We start from the raw sequence: 18,875 nt of genomic DNA on the forward strand, positions 1-18,875 counted from the left end.
GGGGTACTACGGGCAAAGCAAAATTCAGTTGGTGGTACAGTAAGAAAAAAAGGTTGGGAACCACTGTGCTACATCATCCCATAAGCAAAGGCATAGTATTCACATGTCACTGAACTAACAAATCCAACCACATTAGCTAAGATTAGGAAAAGTGTATATGGATAACTATGGAATTAATTATTAGAAACTCATGTTTGATACTCACCTTGTGTCTCTTGCTGGTCTCTCTGTCCGAGCCAGGTTTGTCCTTCTTGTCAGTGAAAATGAACTCCTCGTCTCCCTCCACGAAGGCGTAGGGGTCTGGCTCCTCCTCCTGGTCCTCGTCAGCCATGGCAGCCGCCAGGTGGCTGTTCCTCCTCTGGGTGTAGGTCCTCACCAGGTCTTCAGACACCTTCAGAGGCCTTCCAGAGCCAGACATCAATCTGAGAGGAGACAATGTTACATAGATGATCAGCTCCAAGTGGAGGTACACAGAGAGAGAGTGGGAGAAACCAAATATCTATCATAGCCACTCATCACCTTGGTGCTTATAATAAGGTTTATCATTACATGTTGAAAGAGAGGAGGGGTAGTGTACTCACTCTGTGACAGAGACAATGTTCTCCTGCCCTCCTTCCCCGGAGTCATCCTGTAGTTTGTCCACAGGCAACAGTGGTGTGAAGAAGTCTGAGGTCTTCTTCCGTGGCAGGTTGAAGTACTTCCAGGGGTTGTGGGCCGAGTCTTCATTGGGGTTGATGGCTGATCCCACATAGACAGTGGGTTCCAGGGAATCAGGGTAGGCAGGGGGGAAAGGCAGAGGCAGGGGCTCCAGGTGGGGCTCGTCAGACGAGGTCTTTTGGGGCAGCAGGCAGGGCTCGGAGGAGGGGGGGTAGAAGTGTTGGTGGATGGGCGTGGAGGAGCTCTTCGTGGCCCCAGGGTCTTCCTCCCCGCGCTCGCAGGGGTGGGGGCTGAGAGGAGGGGGCTGGGGGGAGCCGGCCAGGTCTTGGAGGGGCCTGTGGGTGTGCAACATGGGAGCTTTGGAAGGGGCCGTGTCCACGTGGTGCAGGCTGGGGTAGGGGCCCTCATCCTGGGTTCTCATACACAGCCTCTGGGGCTCCATGGCCTGCTCTTCAAACACATAGCTGCGGTGGTGGAAGGGTGTCTGGGGTCTCTTCTGCTGCTTCTCCCCCTTCTCCAGCTTCTCGCCCAGCTTGTGTTTGGGCAGAGGCTGTGAGGGCTGGCCCACCGATGGGGGGTTTCCTGAGGTGCTGCCTGATCGTTGCTTCTGGTTTTTATGCCTGTGGTAAAAAGAGACAAATTATTTGAATAGCAATTTACTGAATGTTCACTTCCAAGGTGTCTGTGATTAAATCAGATCCCCTAAAGCATGCATTCCCAAACTGTGGTACGCCAAATAAAAATGTGATTTTTTTTTTACATTTTCAAACAGTCCATTTATATTTTCCAACGGGGCTATACATTTGGGTGAGGTTTTTTCCCTCGCTTGCGTAGCCTCGTTTCACTGCCAAAAATAAAATTAAACAATCTAGTGAAATAACACCACAATGTCAAATACAGGTAGCCAAGTCAAATAATTAACATCCAATCACATTAAACATTACTCTCTCACGGGAATTCTACTAACGGTCCGTATGTAGCCAAACGTAGCTGCTGCTCATTCCGTTTGCTCCAAAATGGATGAATGGTTAAAAAAATAAAAGTAAGGCCCGCATCCATAGACACACATACCAGCTCTACTGGCAGTACTGCTACCAGCAGTACGACACCTGCACCTGTCGACGACAAGTTGTTCTGCTTCCACAAGCACATCCAATGCTAGCATTAGTAATTCTACATTTGTTGTTAGCCCAGCTAGCATGGACACTGACAGTTGTGAATCTGATGCAGCCGAAGAGCTACTTGCCCCTTACCCGGGAAAGCACCTTACAGACAGGGACGTCGAAGAGGCGCAAATACGATGAGAACTACATCGATTTGGGGTTCACTTATATTGGGAGTAGTGCCTTCCCTCAGCCAGTGTGTTATAGGTGCAAAGGTACTATCTCACAACTCAATGAAACCTTCACTCTTGCGCAGACACTTAGAAACAAAAACATGCAGTATATGGCCGTTACGTTTATGGGGGGTCAATTAAGGAAGACCTCTTCTGCAAACCACTGGAAATTATTTTTTAAAGTACTGGAGAGATTTGTGACACCAAATGGACTTTGGTGGTCAAGATGAGTTGGTATCTGTACTGATGGCGCAAAAGCCATGACAGGGAGACATAGTGGAGTGGTAACGTGCGTGTAAGCAGTTGCTCCTGACGCCACTTTGGTACACTACAGCATCCACTGAGAGGCGCTTGCTGCCAAAGGAATGCCTGACAGCTTGAGATATGTTTTGGACACTACAGTGAAAATTGAGGCTATGATTAAGAAGTTGGAGCTCTTCTCTGTCTGCATTAACAAGGACAACATTCACATTTACACAGGTCTTTCCATCTTTGTATGATTTGTGTGCAAATGAACTCAAGCTTACAGACAATGTCAAATGTGATATACAGTGGCTTGCAAAAATATTCACCCCCCTTGGCATTTTCCCTATTTTGTTGCCTTACGACCTGGAATTAAAATAGATTTTTGGGATTTTGTACAATTTGATTTACACAACATGCCTACCACTTTGAAGATGCAAAATATTTTTTTATTGTGAAACAAACAAGAAATTAGACAAAAAAACTGAACTTGAGCATGCATAACTATTCACCCCCCCAAAGTCAATACTTTGTAGAGCCACCTTTGCAGCAATTACAGCTGCAAGTCTCCTGGGGTATGTCTCTATAAGCTTGGTACATCTAGCCACTGGGATTTTTGCCCATTCCTCAAGGCAAAACTGCTCCAGCTCCTTCAAGTTGGATGGGTTCCGCTGGTGTACAGCAATGTTTAAGTCATAACACAGATTCTCAATTGGATTGAGGTCTGGGCTTTGACTAGGCCATTCCAAGACATTTGAATGTTTCCCCTTAAATCACTCGAGTGTTGCTTTAGCAGTATGCTTAGGGTTATTGTCCTGCTGGAAGGTGAACCTCCGTCCCAGTCTCAAATCTCTGGAAGACTGAAACAGGTTTCCCTAAAGAATTTCCCTGTATTTAGCACTATCCATCATTCCTTCAAATCTGACCAGTTTCCCCAGTCCCTGCCGATGAAAAACATCCCCACAGCATGATGCTGCCAACATGCTTCACTGTGGGGATGGTGTTCTCGGAGTGATGAGAGGTGTTGGGTTTGCACCAGACATAGTGTTTTCTTTGATGGCCGAAAAGCTCAATTTTAGTCTCATCTGACCAGAGTACCTTCTTCCAATCTCTGCTGTGGAGCTTTGCAGCTCCTTCGTGGTATACTTTGGTCTCTTTGATGCCCCTCTGATTAATGCCCTCCTTGCCTGGTCCGTGAGTTTTGGTGGGTGGCCCTCTCTTAGCAGGTTTCTTGTGGTGTCATATTATTTCCATATTTTAATAATGGATTTAATGTTGATCCGTGGGATGTTCAAAGTTTATTCTGATATTTTTTTATAACCCAACCCTGAGCTGTACTTCTTCACAACTTTGTCCCTGCCCTGTTTGGAGAGCTCATTGGTCTTCATAGGGCCACTTGCTTGGTGGTGCCCCTTGCTTAGTGGTGTTGCAGACTCTGGGGCCTTTCAGAACAGGTGTATTTTTTACTGAGATCATGTGACAGATCATGTGACACTTAAATAAAGTCCACCTGTGTGCAAACTAACTAATTATGTGACTTTGAAGGTAATTGGTTGCACCAGATCTTATTTAGGGTCTTCATAGCAAAAGGGGTGAATACATATGCATGCACCACTTTTCCGTTTTTTTAAGAATTTTTTAAAATAAGTAATTTTTTTCATTTCACTTCACCCATTTCAACTATTTTGTGTATGTCCATTACATGAAATCCAAATCCAAATATTTTTAAATTACAGGATGTAATGCAACAAAATTGGAAAAACACCAAGGGGGATGAATACTTTTGCAAGGTACTGTAGCGAAGCACCTGAGTGAGTTGGGTGCGCAATTACTCGGCTACTTTCCCGAAACAGATGACACAGACAACTGGATTCGTTATCCTTTTCATGCCCTGCCTCCAGTCCACTTACCGATATCTGAACAAGAGAGCCTCGTCGAAATTGCAACAAGCGGTTCTGTGAAAATTGAATTTAATCAGAAGCTACTGCCAGATTTCTGGATAGGGCTGCGCTCAGAGTAACTTGCCTTGGCAAAACACGCTGTTAAAACACTGATTCTCTTTGCAACCACGTACCTATGTGAGAGTGGATTCCCGGCCCTCACTAGCATGAAAACTAAATACAGGCACAGACTGTGTGTGGAAAATGATTTAAGACAGACTCTCTCTAATATAACCCAACATTGCAGAGGTATGTGCATCCTTTCAAGCACACCCTTCTCATTAACCTGTGTTGAGTTATTCACAATTTTCAATGAACAAATAAAGTTTTATATGCAAGATTGCTAAATAAAGAGCAAAATTACATTTAAAATATTATTTGAGCCCTGGTCCTAATAAGAGCTCTTTGTCACTTCCCACAAGCCGGGTTGTGAAAAACTCACACTCATTCTTATGTTTAATAAATGTATCGTATAGTGTGTGTGTGGCAGGCTTACAATAATGGCAAAAAAAACAAAAACATTTGAGAGTGCGCTGACCCTGGTGCTAGAGGGGGTACGCAGCTGGAGGTTGAATGTTTGAAGGGGTACGGCACAATAAAAAACTTGGGAACCACTGCCCTAAAGGACTCTGTTGAGTTATGAGGGAAAATTCCCATCAGCCTAAAACACGTGTAAAATATGGCCCACAGGCCAGATCTGGCCCATGACACAATTCTATCTGGCTTTTACAATGATTTGGGTTGTCAATTCATTTTGGCCCGCTTCCATACCGCACACGACGCGCTGCACTACAAGTCCCAGCAAGCACTGCCAACTTGTTGAGCGCCAAAGGCAGTGCATTGCCACACACACACCTCCTCCCAGACATCTTCGTGTCAAAAAGCTATTAGATAAAGGATTCACAGAGTATAAATTACTACTGAAGGACACACGCGAGTATAAATTAGTTAACAGTTGAGTCATCTACTTTATGAAATTACAGCCCGATGTGCTTGCACATCAACTCAACATCAACGGCGCGGTCCCGTTTTTAGCACGTAGTGGAGGGAAAGTACACAGGCAGTCCTCCTAGGCTACTAAAATGTTGCAGTCTGGCTTCGGTTTTTAAAGCTTGACAATGAATAACCCACCCAAAAAAAAAATATATATATATGTTTTACTAGGGTAGCAGCATATTAGCCAATGCACATCTGCAAGCATAGGATGGACAAATATGATGCATTATGTTTCATGTTAAATTGCTATATACAGCACCCCATGGTCAATTTCAAAATTTTTAAAGGCGCATATTTTTTCAATAAAACAAAAAGGCCAGTGTGGGTTGCAGTTGTATGCGCGTTATATTCTAAAAACAAACATACTATTTCTGGCCTGTAAATTATTATATATTTATTTCAATATGGCCCGTGTGGTGATTGAGTTAGACAATCCTGGCCTACAACAACCCCCCCACCGTTATAAACATGATCCACAGTACCTTGAGCAGTTGCAGTGTGCCCTATGCGAGAACTCCACAAAATCCCACACTCCTGTTTTGTCTCCCTCCTCCTCCTCACAGGTGCCGTTAGTCAATGTAGCAAACTTCCTCCTGACAAAGAACCAGACAAACAGAGCTCAGCAGGCAGACTCCTTCAATAGACCAGTAGTATACAAATCAGTAGGGTGAGGTGACGGGTAGTGTATGTACTTGTTCTGGGTGCGGTTGGTAGTGCACTCCTGCCACACGCTCTCCACCACCTGGGCAGCCAGCCTGCGGGGGATCTTGCTGCCGTGGATACAGCTGCTGTTGGAGCTGAAACCATCCACTGTCGAGCAGAGCTTCAACCACCTCTGTGCTGCCTGAGAATCTAAAGGGGAAAAGAAAGTAACACTTACGTGATAATGCCCGAGAAGCCGGTGTTTGGAAGATGCATATAGGCACAGGTATTAGTCCCGCGAAGAAGTCGAGGGCCGGCAAACCGTGACAATATAGTCACCAAACACTGGCTTTGAGGGCATTATCACTTTTATACAACGGTTACCAACATATTTAAATAATCACTCAAACATTCTGGGGCCTCCCGAGTGGTGCAGCGGTCTAAGGCACTGATCAGTGCTCAAGGCGTCACTACAGATGCGGGCTCGATCCAGGGCTGTGTCGCAGCCAGCCGCGACCACAAGACAGCGTCGTCCAGGTTAGGGGAGGGTTTGGCCTCCCCTAACCCGAAGCCATGCACGCTGGCTTCGGGTCACCAGCTGTACAGTGTTTCCTCCGACACAAATGGTGCGGCTGGCTTCCAGGTTAAGCGAGCAGTGTGTCAAGAAGCAGTGCAGCTTGGCTGGGCCATGTTTTTTGGAGGACGCATGTCTCTCAACCTTCGCCTCTCCCTCGAGTCCACACGGGAGTTGCAACAACAGGGGGGGGGGGGGGGGGGGGTATCAAAAAAACAACAAAAAAAGCCCCTTTGTTTTGATGTATTTATGTCATCTTTCCACAAGATGTAGTCCTGACACAAATCTAGGGTTGCTACCCAAGCCGGCTGGTCATTCGTCCTATCGGTTCGGTTGCCAGAGACACAATCCAGTCGTTAAGTCTTTTTGTTCTAAATCTATGAACGCGACTCGGGCGTTCGTTCTAAATGTTCCGTTGCCATTGTAACAGTTTAGCTTCCGTCCTTCTCTTCGCCCCAACCTGGGCTCGAACCAGGGACCCTCCGCACACATCAACTGCCTCCCACGAAGCATCGTTACCCATCGCTCCACAAAAGCTGCGACCCTTCCAGAGCAAGGGGAACAACTACTTCAAGGTCTCAGAGCGACTCACGTCACCGATTGAAACACTATTAGCGCGCACCCCGCTAACTAGCTAGCCATTTCACATCGGTTACACCATGATGGCTGGCAACGTTCTTATCCCTTGCATGCTAGCCAGCCAACTTCAACCAAAAGTCACGTCAAACAGTTTTTTGGGGGATACATTCATAACAATGAGTTAATGATGCGCGATTTCACCTGGCATTGGCTCTCTCGCCAGGCCACTGTTGAGAAGAGATAGCCAACTACACAGCAAACACAATCACTTCAAACTGAAGCAGGAATGACAGCAAACTAGCTGCATTATGTATTTTTCGATTTACATTTTTGTGTGTGTGTATAACACAAAAAAAATTATGCTGATTCATGATTTCGACTGGCTGAGAAAATCTGCCTGTCTGTCCCAACTCCAGAAACGCTCATTACTATGCGACATCGGGAGATCGAATTTCAATATTGAAACAATGTTGCAAATGTCAGAGATAGACAGCAAGGTTAATACAAATCTCCGCAGTTGAAAACCAAATGTTAGTCTAAAAGAAATGGGAGATAATGTCTAGATGGTTTTTAGTGTAGATCTAGTATATAAATTGTCTGGCTGGGCTAATGAGACTGGATCGCACAGTCAGATGGAACAGAGTAAAAAGGCATTTCAACGTCAGATTTAGACAGCGGTAACTTGTGGAATAGACACCGGCTGAAATGCGGTTTGAACCAAATCAGCATCCAGGATAAGGCCTACCGTAGTATAAATTAATATAATACTCAGTATTAGTGTATACTACTTACTTATCAAAATAATCAGCTAGCCATTGTGCTTCTACATCTGCATTGCTTGCTCTTGGGGGTTTTAGGTGGAGTATCTGTATAAGCACTTGACAAGTGTTGAAATTTGATTGATTGAACTTGAATGCATCAATGTTAAATAATTCAAAAGATGGACACTGAACCCAGACAGCAACACTTGCAGCTACACTTTGTGGTCCTAATAGACTAATTAGTAAATGGCAAAGCTACCTGTTTGGGCCTCCTCCGGTGATGTGGGAGGGGTAAGGGTGACAGAGGACATGGCAGGGTCTCTGTGGGCCCCCTGGCCCTCACACAGGATGGGTGAGGGGTTGGCTGATCCCTGTGGGGCCAGGGCAGGGAGGTCTGACTGGGGAACCAGTACTAGACAAGCAGGGTACACCATCCTCACTCCAGCTGGAACAGATCAGCATAACACATTTAGTCAGTGAGTCTCCATCAGAAAAACACACACAACTGCAATACCACATACTAACCATTAGAATAACATCCACACTGGACAACACACAACTGTAGCAACAACCCCCATCTTACCAACAAGGACCTCCACGGCTGCTAGTGAGTCGTCCTCCCAGTCTGCATCCTCCATCTTGTCCTCGGGGCGTTCCTTGGCGCTGGGGCTGATGGGATAGAACTGCCTCCACTCCTCAATAAGTTTCTGGGTGGGGTGGTCAGACATCTTGAAGGACTGGCCCGTGACCGTCCCGTTCAGACCGTATGGACTCAAGATGACTGTGGAAGGGAGAGAGGGGACATGAAGTGTGAGGTCAGCACAGGTCAGAATAGAGTCTTGACTAGAGATAAATTAATTATGACAGCAGAGAGCAAGACAATGCTTTAATTATAAATACTACTGCATTGCCTTTGACATAAAAAAATAAACCTATGGACATTCTAGTATCTAACCAATGGCAGGTAGATCAACTTGTCTCAACAGGATATGGCTGGGTGACCAGGCCATGACTGGTTAGACCCACCTTGCAGGGGGCTGGCATTTTGTTGTACCAGGCTCAGATGTTCTTCACCTAGCCTCTGGACAGGCTGGTGCTGGGCAATCTCCACGCTAGTGCACACGTTACTGTCCCCGTGCAGGAAAAAGGTGAACGCACACGACAAGTGCTCACTGCAGAGGGGATGGAAAAACAGTCACTCAGATAAATCTGGAAATATAATGGTCGGTACGATATTCCTTAGACAATCAGAGTGAAACATCAAAAGATTCAATGTCTTATGAGATACAGAAAAATAACACAAAGCTAAATAATTTATTGTCAATTGTATTAATTGGTACCAGGACAAATGACAGGTTTCATAAATGCAAAAGAATGTGCAATTAAATGGGGTTGAACAGGGAGGTGACAGGATACTACAGCCAAATTAAAACTACATCAAACAAATCTAGAGTCCTATGAGGATGTTAGCAGGGCTGGGGCTCGAAACTAAAAGGTAAACAAAGCTCTGCTGCTGTATGCTGAGTAAAGACCCATATTCATGATTTCTTGACAGACCGAGCAAGTCAAGATAGACTGGTTTATTACAAATCTGTGCATTCTTCCCTTCTCCCTGAGGCTCACTCATGTTATATGTGCACTGAATAGCTAACAGTAAACGTAGTGATTAAAAACCAAAACTACACACACACATATATTTTTTTTAAACCAAAACTATTCCCATTTGTTTTTCCTCGATTGAAAATGAGCTTAAGTGGTGGGTGTGGCAGGGGGTATGGCAATGGGCGTGGTCGGCGCTGAAATTCTCGATCATTTTTTGAAGTTTAAAAGCTAATTTTGTGCTATACTACATATTCTGCAATGGAGCAAAGAGAAAATGTTACAGTTTTAAAGCTAATTTACTGCAGTTATATGCATTTTGCTATGGCTAATGCAGTGTTCTTATGCTCAAAACAAAATCAATACTGCTAAATTCATTGTTTTTGGAATGATCAATTCTTCCAGATTGACAAGCTTTTATTTGTGATTGTAGTACAAAGCTTATTATATATATATATATATATATATATATATATATATAGCGCTTTGTAAAGTATTCTGACCCTTGAAGGTCCCCAAGAACACAGTAGCCTCCATTCTTAAATGGAAGACGTTTGGAACCACCAAGACTCTTCGAAGAGCTGGCCGCCCGGCCAAACTGAGCAATCGAGGGAGAAGGGCGTTGGTCAGGGAGGTGACCAGCAACCCGATGTTCACTCTGACAGACCTCTATAGTTCCTCTGTGGAGATGGGAGAAACTTCCAGAAAGACAATCATCTCTGCAGCACTCCACCAATCAGGCCTTTATGGTAGAGTGGCCAGGCAAAAGCCACTCCTCAGTAAAAGGCACATGACAGCCCACTTCAAGTTTGCCACAAGGCACCTAAAGACTCTCAGACCATGAGAAACAAGATTCTCTGGTCTGACTTAAACCAAGACTGAACTCTTTGGCCTGAATGCCAAGCGTCACGTCTGGAGGAAACCTGGCACCATCCCTATGGTGAAGCATGGAGGCAGCATCATGCTGTGAGAATGTTTTTCAGCAGCAGGGACTGAAATACTCGTCAGGATCGAGTGAAAGATGAACGGATCCAAGTTCAGAGAGATCCTCAATGTAAACCTGCTCCAGAGCCCTCAGGACCTGACTGGGGTGAAGGTTCACCTTCCAACAGGACAACAACCCTGAGCACATAGCCAAGACAACGCAGGAGTGGCTTCGGCCAAGTCTCTGAAAGTCCTTGAGTGGCCCTGCCAGAGCCCGGACTTGAACCCGACCGAGCATCTCTGAAGAGAGCTGTAAATAGCTGTGTAGCGATGCTCCCCATCCAACCTGACAGAGCTTGAGAGGATCGGCAGAGAATGGGAAAACTCCCCAAATACAGGTGTGCCAAGCTTGTAGTGTCATACCCAAGAAGATTGTAGACTGTAATCACTGCCAACAGTGCTTCAACAAAGTACCGAATAAAGGGTCTGAAAACTTCTGCAAATGTTCTTTATTATTGTTATTAAATTAGCGAAAATGTCTAAAAACCTGTTTTTAACTTTGTCATTATGGGGTAGTGTGTGGATTGAAGAGGAATTGCTTTTATTTAATCAATTTTAGAATAAGGCTGTAGCCAAACAAAATGTGGAACAAGTCAAGGGGTCTGAATACTTTCCGAAGGCACTGTAGGTCTATTATCTTTTCTACATACCTTCTCTCTGGTTTTAGTCGCTTAAGTTTACACAAAGCGATTTTCATCTCAACCTGTAATTAATTTACATTGGACTTAGGCAGCCCGTCAAGGATTACAATGGCAGAAATCTTTCCAGTCAAGTCATTAAACAAATCTTGATTTGCTACAAGGTTGAATCAAAGATGGGAATGTTGGCATGAGAAGGCACCTGACAGGGTTACCATTTTCAAACAAATCTTTACAATCAAAACTTTTACAGTCTATGTCACATAGATAGCAGCTACATTACTTTGCTGAAAGGATAATAGTCTTAACATACCAGAAATACACCAGTCACATATAAACCGAAGACTTTATGACAGGCTGTTGGTCTGTTCCTAGAGCGACAGGACCATGTCTGCACCACAGAAAAAGCTCATTGTCCATGAATGGGTCAGAGGATGGGTGTGAGGGTTGAGAGAAAAGGAGAGCAGGGAAGGGAGTGAGGACCAGAGTGGCAACAACATTCCTCACGTATTTGTTGTGCACATCTATGTCATTAAAATCTACCTCCAGGTGCCAATGCCTGCTTTCTGTGAGGAAAATGATCAGTGAGGCCTGAGCCCTGGCCTTCAACCAGCATGGACAAGACAGAAGATAATTTTAGTTTCAGTTAAAAGTGCTCCTCCAAAACACCAACTTTCCTTAAATAGGCCTAGTTAAAAATATACTCATGGAATTGAAATGTTAAACAACAAGGCTTTATTTCCTCACGAGTGCTGCACAGCCAAGCGGCTAAACATATCAAAACAGTTCCTGTTGACATGGTTGGTGTAAAACCACAGTGCAGACTCAGCATGTTCCAAAGACAGCCCTGTTTACCAGACAGAGAGTACAGGCGACAGTGAGACCGCTGGATCTCACTCACACCCCCACCCACTCTCATTTTCACCAAGTCCAAGCAGGCACTGGTCTGCTTCAACACCCACTTGTAGATGTCTTCATCCAGAACGATGGAGGCCAAGGGGCCATTTCTCAAACACTTCACACCCGTAAACACATCGTGACACCTTAACACCCCAGTGAACATGCATTGCAATCCCCTCAATTCTATCTCACTCCCCCGTGTGTGTGGAGTGGGGGCTCTGAAATTAACAGAGCAAAACAGAAATGCTTAAAACAGCAGAACTGCTTGAATTACTAGGGCAGGCAAAACAGACAGGGCTCAAATTAGCTCATCAGGACACTCCAGGATTCCCCCAGGCCCCATTCAAGTGCAGGGGGAAGCCAAAACGGTGATGTCATTCCCCTTAAAGAACCATTCGGGCACACATTTTTTCTCGAAGCAAACCTAAGTCAGTAGCCGAAGTCTTTGCCCCTTCATCTGTGATTGGTCAAGAGTAGCGATTCTTCAATAAATTATGTTGCCATTCATGGAGAGACTACTCATTTTTATGCACATTTTTACATTGACAAATACTGCACTAAACATCTTCGATGTAAAATTGGGTGACAAAAATTATCTCTGCAAAAGCGTCAAAATTAATGACGGATTTATTGAGTTCTTAGATTAATTCTGACAATTTTGAACTGGCTACGTCGTCTCAAAATGGACAAACAGTACTATTGACGTTTTTTTCTAGATTTTCAAGCGAAGGTCTTTAAGGGAGTATGCGAGCACACTTGTTCGGTTGGCCTAGCCAAACGGAAGCATGCTCGCGCATAACGGGCAAGAATTAATACAGTATGCATGTCTACGATCAGTAGCAGAACAAAACAATCTGCTGCTTGTTCAGCCTAAAACTGGCATAGATTTCCTAATCTTTCCAAATTAATTTAATGGCAGGGTAGTAGTTTTTTTGGAAATCGATCAGATAATCTGTGCAGGCTGACTCACGTGAACAAGTATACATTCACCTGTACTGACAAATACTCTACGGACAACAGAAACAGGAAACTCTAGACATCCAAGTAATCCAGCCGGGCTATTAACAGAAAAGAATACTGAAGCGGACATGAACTAAACATATGCTACCTTTGAAGAGCAGTGTCCTAGGTGGATTTCAATGAATCCATCTACACAATTTACCTCAGGGTTTCTTTCAAGAATAAATCATAAGGGACAAAAGTGTCAGATAGGGAGTAAATGACAAAGTGTCTACAATTCTATGGCCTGTGTTAGAAAGCATATGCCCGAACATCAAGTAAGAGGAAAACTATCACACTAAGAAATGGCTGAATTTCACACTAGGCATGTCATTAACAACTTTGATTGGCATCCACTCAATTTACTGTAGGCCTACATTTGTATCCAACCAATTTACTTTTCTTGGCAGACGTTTTAATCCAGTGCAATACATTTCTAAAATCAATAAGGAAGTACACTGATCAGGATGACTAGTTGACCTGCTGTATACATTTACCAGAAACAGTCAACAGAGCACTCTGCAATACTGATGAAGATATCAATGGACTGTTTACAGAAGAGGGTTATTATGGGGACTTTTACCTCTTATTGATGGGCTTCTCATCCTTCTCGTAGGGCTTGACAAACCACTTGCCAATACGGACAAAGCTGCGGTTCATGAGGCAACGCTCCAACAGGTTATGGACAGCTTTGAACAGGAGTGTGCGGCACTCATAGGACAAGCCACTCTCCCACTCGCCGTCCTCCTCACCTGAGCCAGGAAGAGAGAAAAGACAGTCAGATACCTGCTGAATGCTCCATCAACATCACAACTGTAAACAAGAACTCAAGAATTGGTGGTGTCACTTTTTGCCATGGGTTCAAACACTTCAGAAAAAAGATAGGATGGGAATTTTTGACCATCTGCCAATGTTTACAATAAAACTCAACACATTATGCAACCATGTAAATAATAAGTTAAAGGGAAACTCCACTCAAAAACAGAAGTCAAGCGGTCTCACATTCAAGATATTTGACATTCAAGAACCAAAGTGTCACCACCCACATCATCATGAAGATTATTTTTTGGTTTTGCTTTGTCAGTGGCAAGGCCTATAAGATCTAGCCACCAGGCAGCCCCTTAGCTCTCTACAGGGTAAAGCGAACTACTTTAACAGGAGCTGCGACCCCAATGAAAAAGCTGATGGAAGATATGATTTATGTGTTCATATCACTGGTATCGTGATGTGCAAACCCACTTCCAACAACAGGCAGAACTCAAAACTGTAGGCCCAACATGTAAACTACTTGCATCTTTTGGTAATGAAAGATGCAGGCAGTCATTGAAGTGTGTCAGGCTGTGGACTACTGTGGGTCCTCAACCGAGCAGTGTCTTTCCCCATTTGCATAGCACTTGCAGCCCCTCTCCCAAGTGTCAACTGAGAGTTCATCCTAACTCCAATGCCATGTGAGCAACAAGCAACCCTTCCTGTGGCAGAGGCTAGCCCTTACTTGACAGCTCGTGGTGGATGAGCTCGGCGAAGCTGGGGTCATCCCCCCACCAGAAGAGCCAGAGCTCGCGGCGACCCGGGGTGTGGTGCCTTCGCCACACGCTTAGCACATCGGCCGCCAGGCACCGGCTGAAGCTGCACAGGATGGGGTCCTCCTCCGTCACGGGGAACAGGATGGGCGAGGATGTGGGCCCCTGCCACACAAAACGTCGCCATTTTATCCCAGTCAGGTCAGCCTGGGGGACAGGGTGAGAAACGAGAGCTGAGACAGAGGCCCAATCCCAAATGAACACTACACCCTGTGCACTTGTAGAGATTTGAGAGGATTTGACAGGTGCAAAGAATTTGGTACTAGCTCCACGTTGCCATCTGATAGGCTAGGTGGAAGTTTCACCATATTGCTTATACCAACCAAATCCTTTCAGATCTCCAAAAGTGCATAGGGTCCATTTGGGATTGGCCCAGAGAGAGGCTGCAAGCCCGCTGAATGCAAAGCAGTACAGTAGTAGCCTGACAACTTTAACAGCTGCACTATCCAATCAGTGTGAAGCACCTCCAAATACAAAATGTAAAGGAATGCACCTGCTCCTTCTGTGCAACCTAACCTTCCAACTCATTAGTCTTCAGGGTTCAAAGGGTGGGAAATCCCTTTCTATCAAAGTATTTAGTGCCAATGGATATTACCTAGAATACCTTTGAATGCTATGCAACACATTTGCCAGAAAAATAATATAGTACCAATTCAAAAAATGGCAAGATATTTCTTATATCCTAGTTTCAATAAAATATACAGTTTCAGAATCACTAAAACTATTTGTTGTTTTTGTCACACTGCTTTGCTTTATCTTGGCTAGGTTGCATTTGGAAATGAGAACTTGTTCTCAACTGGCCTACCTGGTTAAATAAAGGTGAAATATATCTTTTTTTTTAAATAACTAGTAGCCTATAGTTGATATTATGTACACTTATCTGGGTACCCTGCTTAAAGTTCTATCCATAAGGGAGTACCACATAATACTACAATGAGGAAGTGAGAAACTCAGTAGATTCGTGAGTTGTAGTTGACAGCATTGGCAATAGGAATGCTCACTGAAGAAAACAATGCTGTAGACATAATCATAGGCTGACTCATGATATTGTTGGCCTAAAAAGTTAGCCATAACTAGCTAGCTACCTAGCCAAGCATCAAGTTGTAAACAAACAAGGTACAAGGTATGACTAGTTGCTAACTAGTTGGATATATGTAATTGCAGTCAAATACATAGCCAATTGTGCTGATGTGAAGAGTAATAAACAAATCTCACAATGACAGACATCACAAAAGAAACTGAACCTAGCAAGCCAGTTAGCCAACATTAGCTAAATTAGCTAGCTACTGAGCGACATGATACAAGTAACTAAGTATTTTTGTTGTTGAATATGGTGAACTTCAATTGCTATAAACTAACATATCAACCAATATTAATGTAAGCTAGCTAAATTAGCTAGCACACTTGCAAAATTGCATTAGCCAGCAATCTAGAACAGGCCTTGACGCCTCCACAGTCAGCTGTAGTCAAGCGGTTTAGCTTGCTGACTGGCTAGCCAAAATGGCTTTCTGGCCTCAGTTTGAGCTAGCTAACGTTAGCATGCTAACAGCGAGTTTAATCACTTACCAGGCAAAATAGGTTGGAGTGGCAGTCCTCCAAACTGGCCCCGTTTGGTACAAAACATGAACTCATCCTCACAGAGTGGTTGAACAATCCATAGTCTCAGTTACAGATAAGAGCAATATTCAGCTAAGTTAAGCTATTTAATCTGGATAGAGTATTTAGTCAAATACCCCATAAAACTAAGATGCTAACTGGCTAGTTATTTATACAACCGGTTGATGATGGCTAGCCACTACGCTAGCTTTAGCTAGCTAAACAATATCGCTGTCTTGATAGCCAGCTAACACAACTAGGTAGCTTTCTACGCTAACAAATTCATCAACCCCACTTCCGAGTCCGTTTTCTTACTTTACTACACAATATGTTTAATAAAATATATACACGAACCATACCACAACCTCACCATAAAGTGATCTACTAGTAATCTTAAACAATTTCAGAGCAAAGAAACTCTCCCCTCCTCCTGAGTTTCGCTAGCCAACATAGCCAAGTCAGACTAAATAAAACAGTTCGCTAACACCACCCTTCTATTCCCCATAGTCGCCGGAATCCGATAAAACTACAAAAACTTTCACTCAAATACTGAAATCATGATGTAAATGTCCAGTAAGCTTAAGCATTTGCGTTCACTGATTCTCGGGTCCTGCAGGTTTCCATTTGAATTCATGGATTGAATTCTTTAATGGCGGCCAGGAGGACAACTCTGCCTCCCAACTCCCATTGGCCAATGTGTGGTAACTGGAAAAAAAAAGGGGGGGGGGGGGGGGGGTCAAACTATAACTGATGGCTCGTAGCTGAGTTTACTGATCAAACCAGCGAGATCTTTGTATCAGGCAAATCTCAGCCTATAATGATCAACACGCTTTCAGGCTCCAGTCAGCTATAATCTATAACAACGGCATTGTATTATTAGCTGCCATTATAGCAAGCCTTTTGGAGTTTTCCCTGGCAATTAAAATATATATATATATTAGATGAAACATTTCTAGGTATACCCTTGTACTGTATACCTAGAAGGGATAGATATATAGATACAATAGAAATCTGTTTTATAAATAACACCTACTACTATCAATAACATACAGTGGCTATTTCTACATCAATTTTGTGTGCATCCTAGATATGGGTGCTGCTGCCTACAAGAATATATGGGAAATATATGGGAAGGTGAGATAAGGAATACTTGGGAGAATGCGATGAGAATGCTGACCTTGAGTTTGTCTGTCCAACAGGGAAACACTAATGCTCTGTCCTTAATGGAAATAGTAAAAACTTAACCTCTCATCCTGGCCCAAGGCAGTCCTGAGGCTGCACCTGAACATGGTAACCCTCCTCCCCTGAACATGGTCACCCTCCCCTGGCCCAGGTAACCCTCCTCAAGACACATAGGTCTCCTGCAAAAAAAGCCCAACACGTCACCATAACTGGGCACATATGAACTAAATGTTTGAATTTGTGAAAGCTTTCTCATGTTATTTTTCAGAAGGTAATATGACATAAGGTAGAGCAAAAGGTAAATAGAGGTTAATGAATGGGAATTATATCTCAAACATACACATAACTGCATGGGGGAGCCCTGACAGAAATTTGGCTTGATGTGTGAAAAACGCTAAAAATCGTTCCTATGGCTTGAATGGGATTTGTGCCACAAATGCTAAAACTTTATCATAGAATCAGTGCCAGGGAAACGAAACAAAAAAAATGAATTGCTCTCATACCTTGTCCATAGATTGCTTACAGGGTATGAACACCAATGTGCCATTTTGTAGTTTGGATGAACTATCCCTTTACATTTAAGTCATTTATCAGATGCTCTTATCCAGTGGAGTAAAGTACTTAAGTCAAAATACTTTAAAGTGCTACTTATGTAGTTTTTTTGGGTATCTGTAATTTACTATTTATATTTTGACAACTTTTACTTCACTACATTCCTGAAGAAAATATTGTACTTTTTACTCTATACATTTTCCTTGACAACCCAAAGTACTCGTTCAATTTTGAATGCTTAGCAGGACAGGGAAATTGTGAAATTGACACACTTATCAAGAGGTCATCGCTACTGCCTATGGTCTGGCGGACTCACTAAACACAAATGCATCTTTTGTAAATAATGTCTGAGTGTTGGAGTGTGACCCTGTCTATCTGTACATTTTCTAAACAAGAAAATGGTACCGTCTGCTTTGCTTAATATAAGGAATTTGAAATGATTTTACTTCTACTTTTGACACTTAAGTATATATGAGCAATTACATTTACTTTTGATACCTAACTATATTTGAGCAATTACATTTACTTTTGATACTTTCACTTTTACTTGAGTAACTTTCTATTAGGGTATCTATACTTTTACTCAAGTATGACAATTGGGTACTTTTTCCACTACTGCTCTTATCCACAGCGACTTATCGCTGCAATTAGGGTTGCTCAAGGGCACAGACAATAGTTTTTCACCTAGTCGGCATGGGAATTCAAATACCAACCAGAAAATCAATACATCCACTTTTCATCTAATAAAATCTCATAAAATCTTCAATATGTTTGAAAAAGCAAAAGATAAAATTGATTCATTTCACAAAATATCATATGGTTCATTATGAGTCTCATATCAAAAGTGTCTGTATCACTGTTTTTATTTTGCAAAATCCAAACAAGTGCACCTAGTCATGCAGTACCACTTATCACCATGTGGCAGTAGCACCAGTAAGATACATTTATTTTTAAGGAAATTGGCAGCAGCCACCCAGTCTGGCTCTCAGACTGGTTACTGCTGGTTTAGAGGGGATAGTAGCATAGAAGACATCCTCTTCCACAGCGAAGTGTACGTCAAATAATTCATACATGAGGTTGTTGACACTGGCAAATATTATTCAAGGAGAGCTGGTAC

The 18,875-nt window shown here is 43.4% G+C and overlaps 1 protein-coding gene across 2 annotated transcripts in view; it reads right to left on the reverse strand.

Annotated features, from left to right (window-relative positions):
* LOC115206400 (mediator of RNA polymerase II transcription subunit 13-like) overlaps nt 1-16,684 on the reverse strand; it is a 33,569-nt gene extending 16,885 nt beyond the window's left edge. For both annotated transcript variants that reach the window (XM_029773320.1, XM_029773319.1), the window contains exons 1-10: nt 15,995-16,684; nt 14,341-14,575; nt 13,432-13,600; nt 8,755-8,900; nt 8,312-8,509; nt 7,988-8,173; nt 5,865-6,024; nt 5,655-5,765; nt 582-1,277; nt 206-422 (exon numbers count right to left, since the gene is read on the reverse strand). In XM_029773320.1, coding sequence (XP_029629180.1) covers nt 206-422; nt 582-1,277; nt 5,655-5,765; nt 5,865-6,024; nt 7,988-8,173; nt 8,312-8,509; nt 8,755-8,900; nt 13,432-13,600; nt 14,341-14,575; nt 15,995-16,060 — 2,184 coding nt within the window. In that variant the 5' untranslated portion in view covers nt 16,061-16,684. The remainder of the gene's footprint in view (nt 1-205; nt 423-581; nt 1,278-5,654; nt 5,766-5,864; nt 6,025-7,987; nt 8,174-8,311; nt 8,510-8,754; nt 8,901-13,431; nt 13,601-14,340; nt 14,576-15,994) is intronic.
* Nucleotides 16,685-18,875: the final 2,191 nt, after the last annotated feature.

The sequence above is a fragment of the Salmo trutta genome, chromosome 13, assembly GCF_901001165.1.
Source record: "Salmo trutta chromosome 13, fSalTru1.1, whole genome shotgun sequence".
Lineage (NCBI taxonomy): Eukaryota > Metazoa > Chordata > Actinopteri > Salmoniformes > Salmonidae > Salmo > Salmo trutta.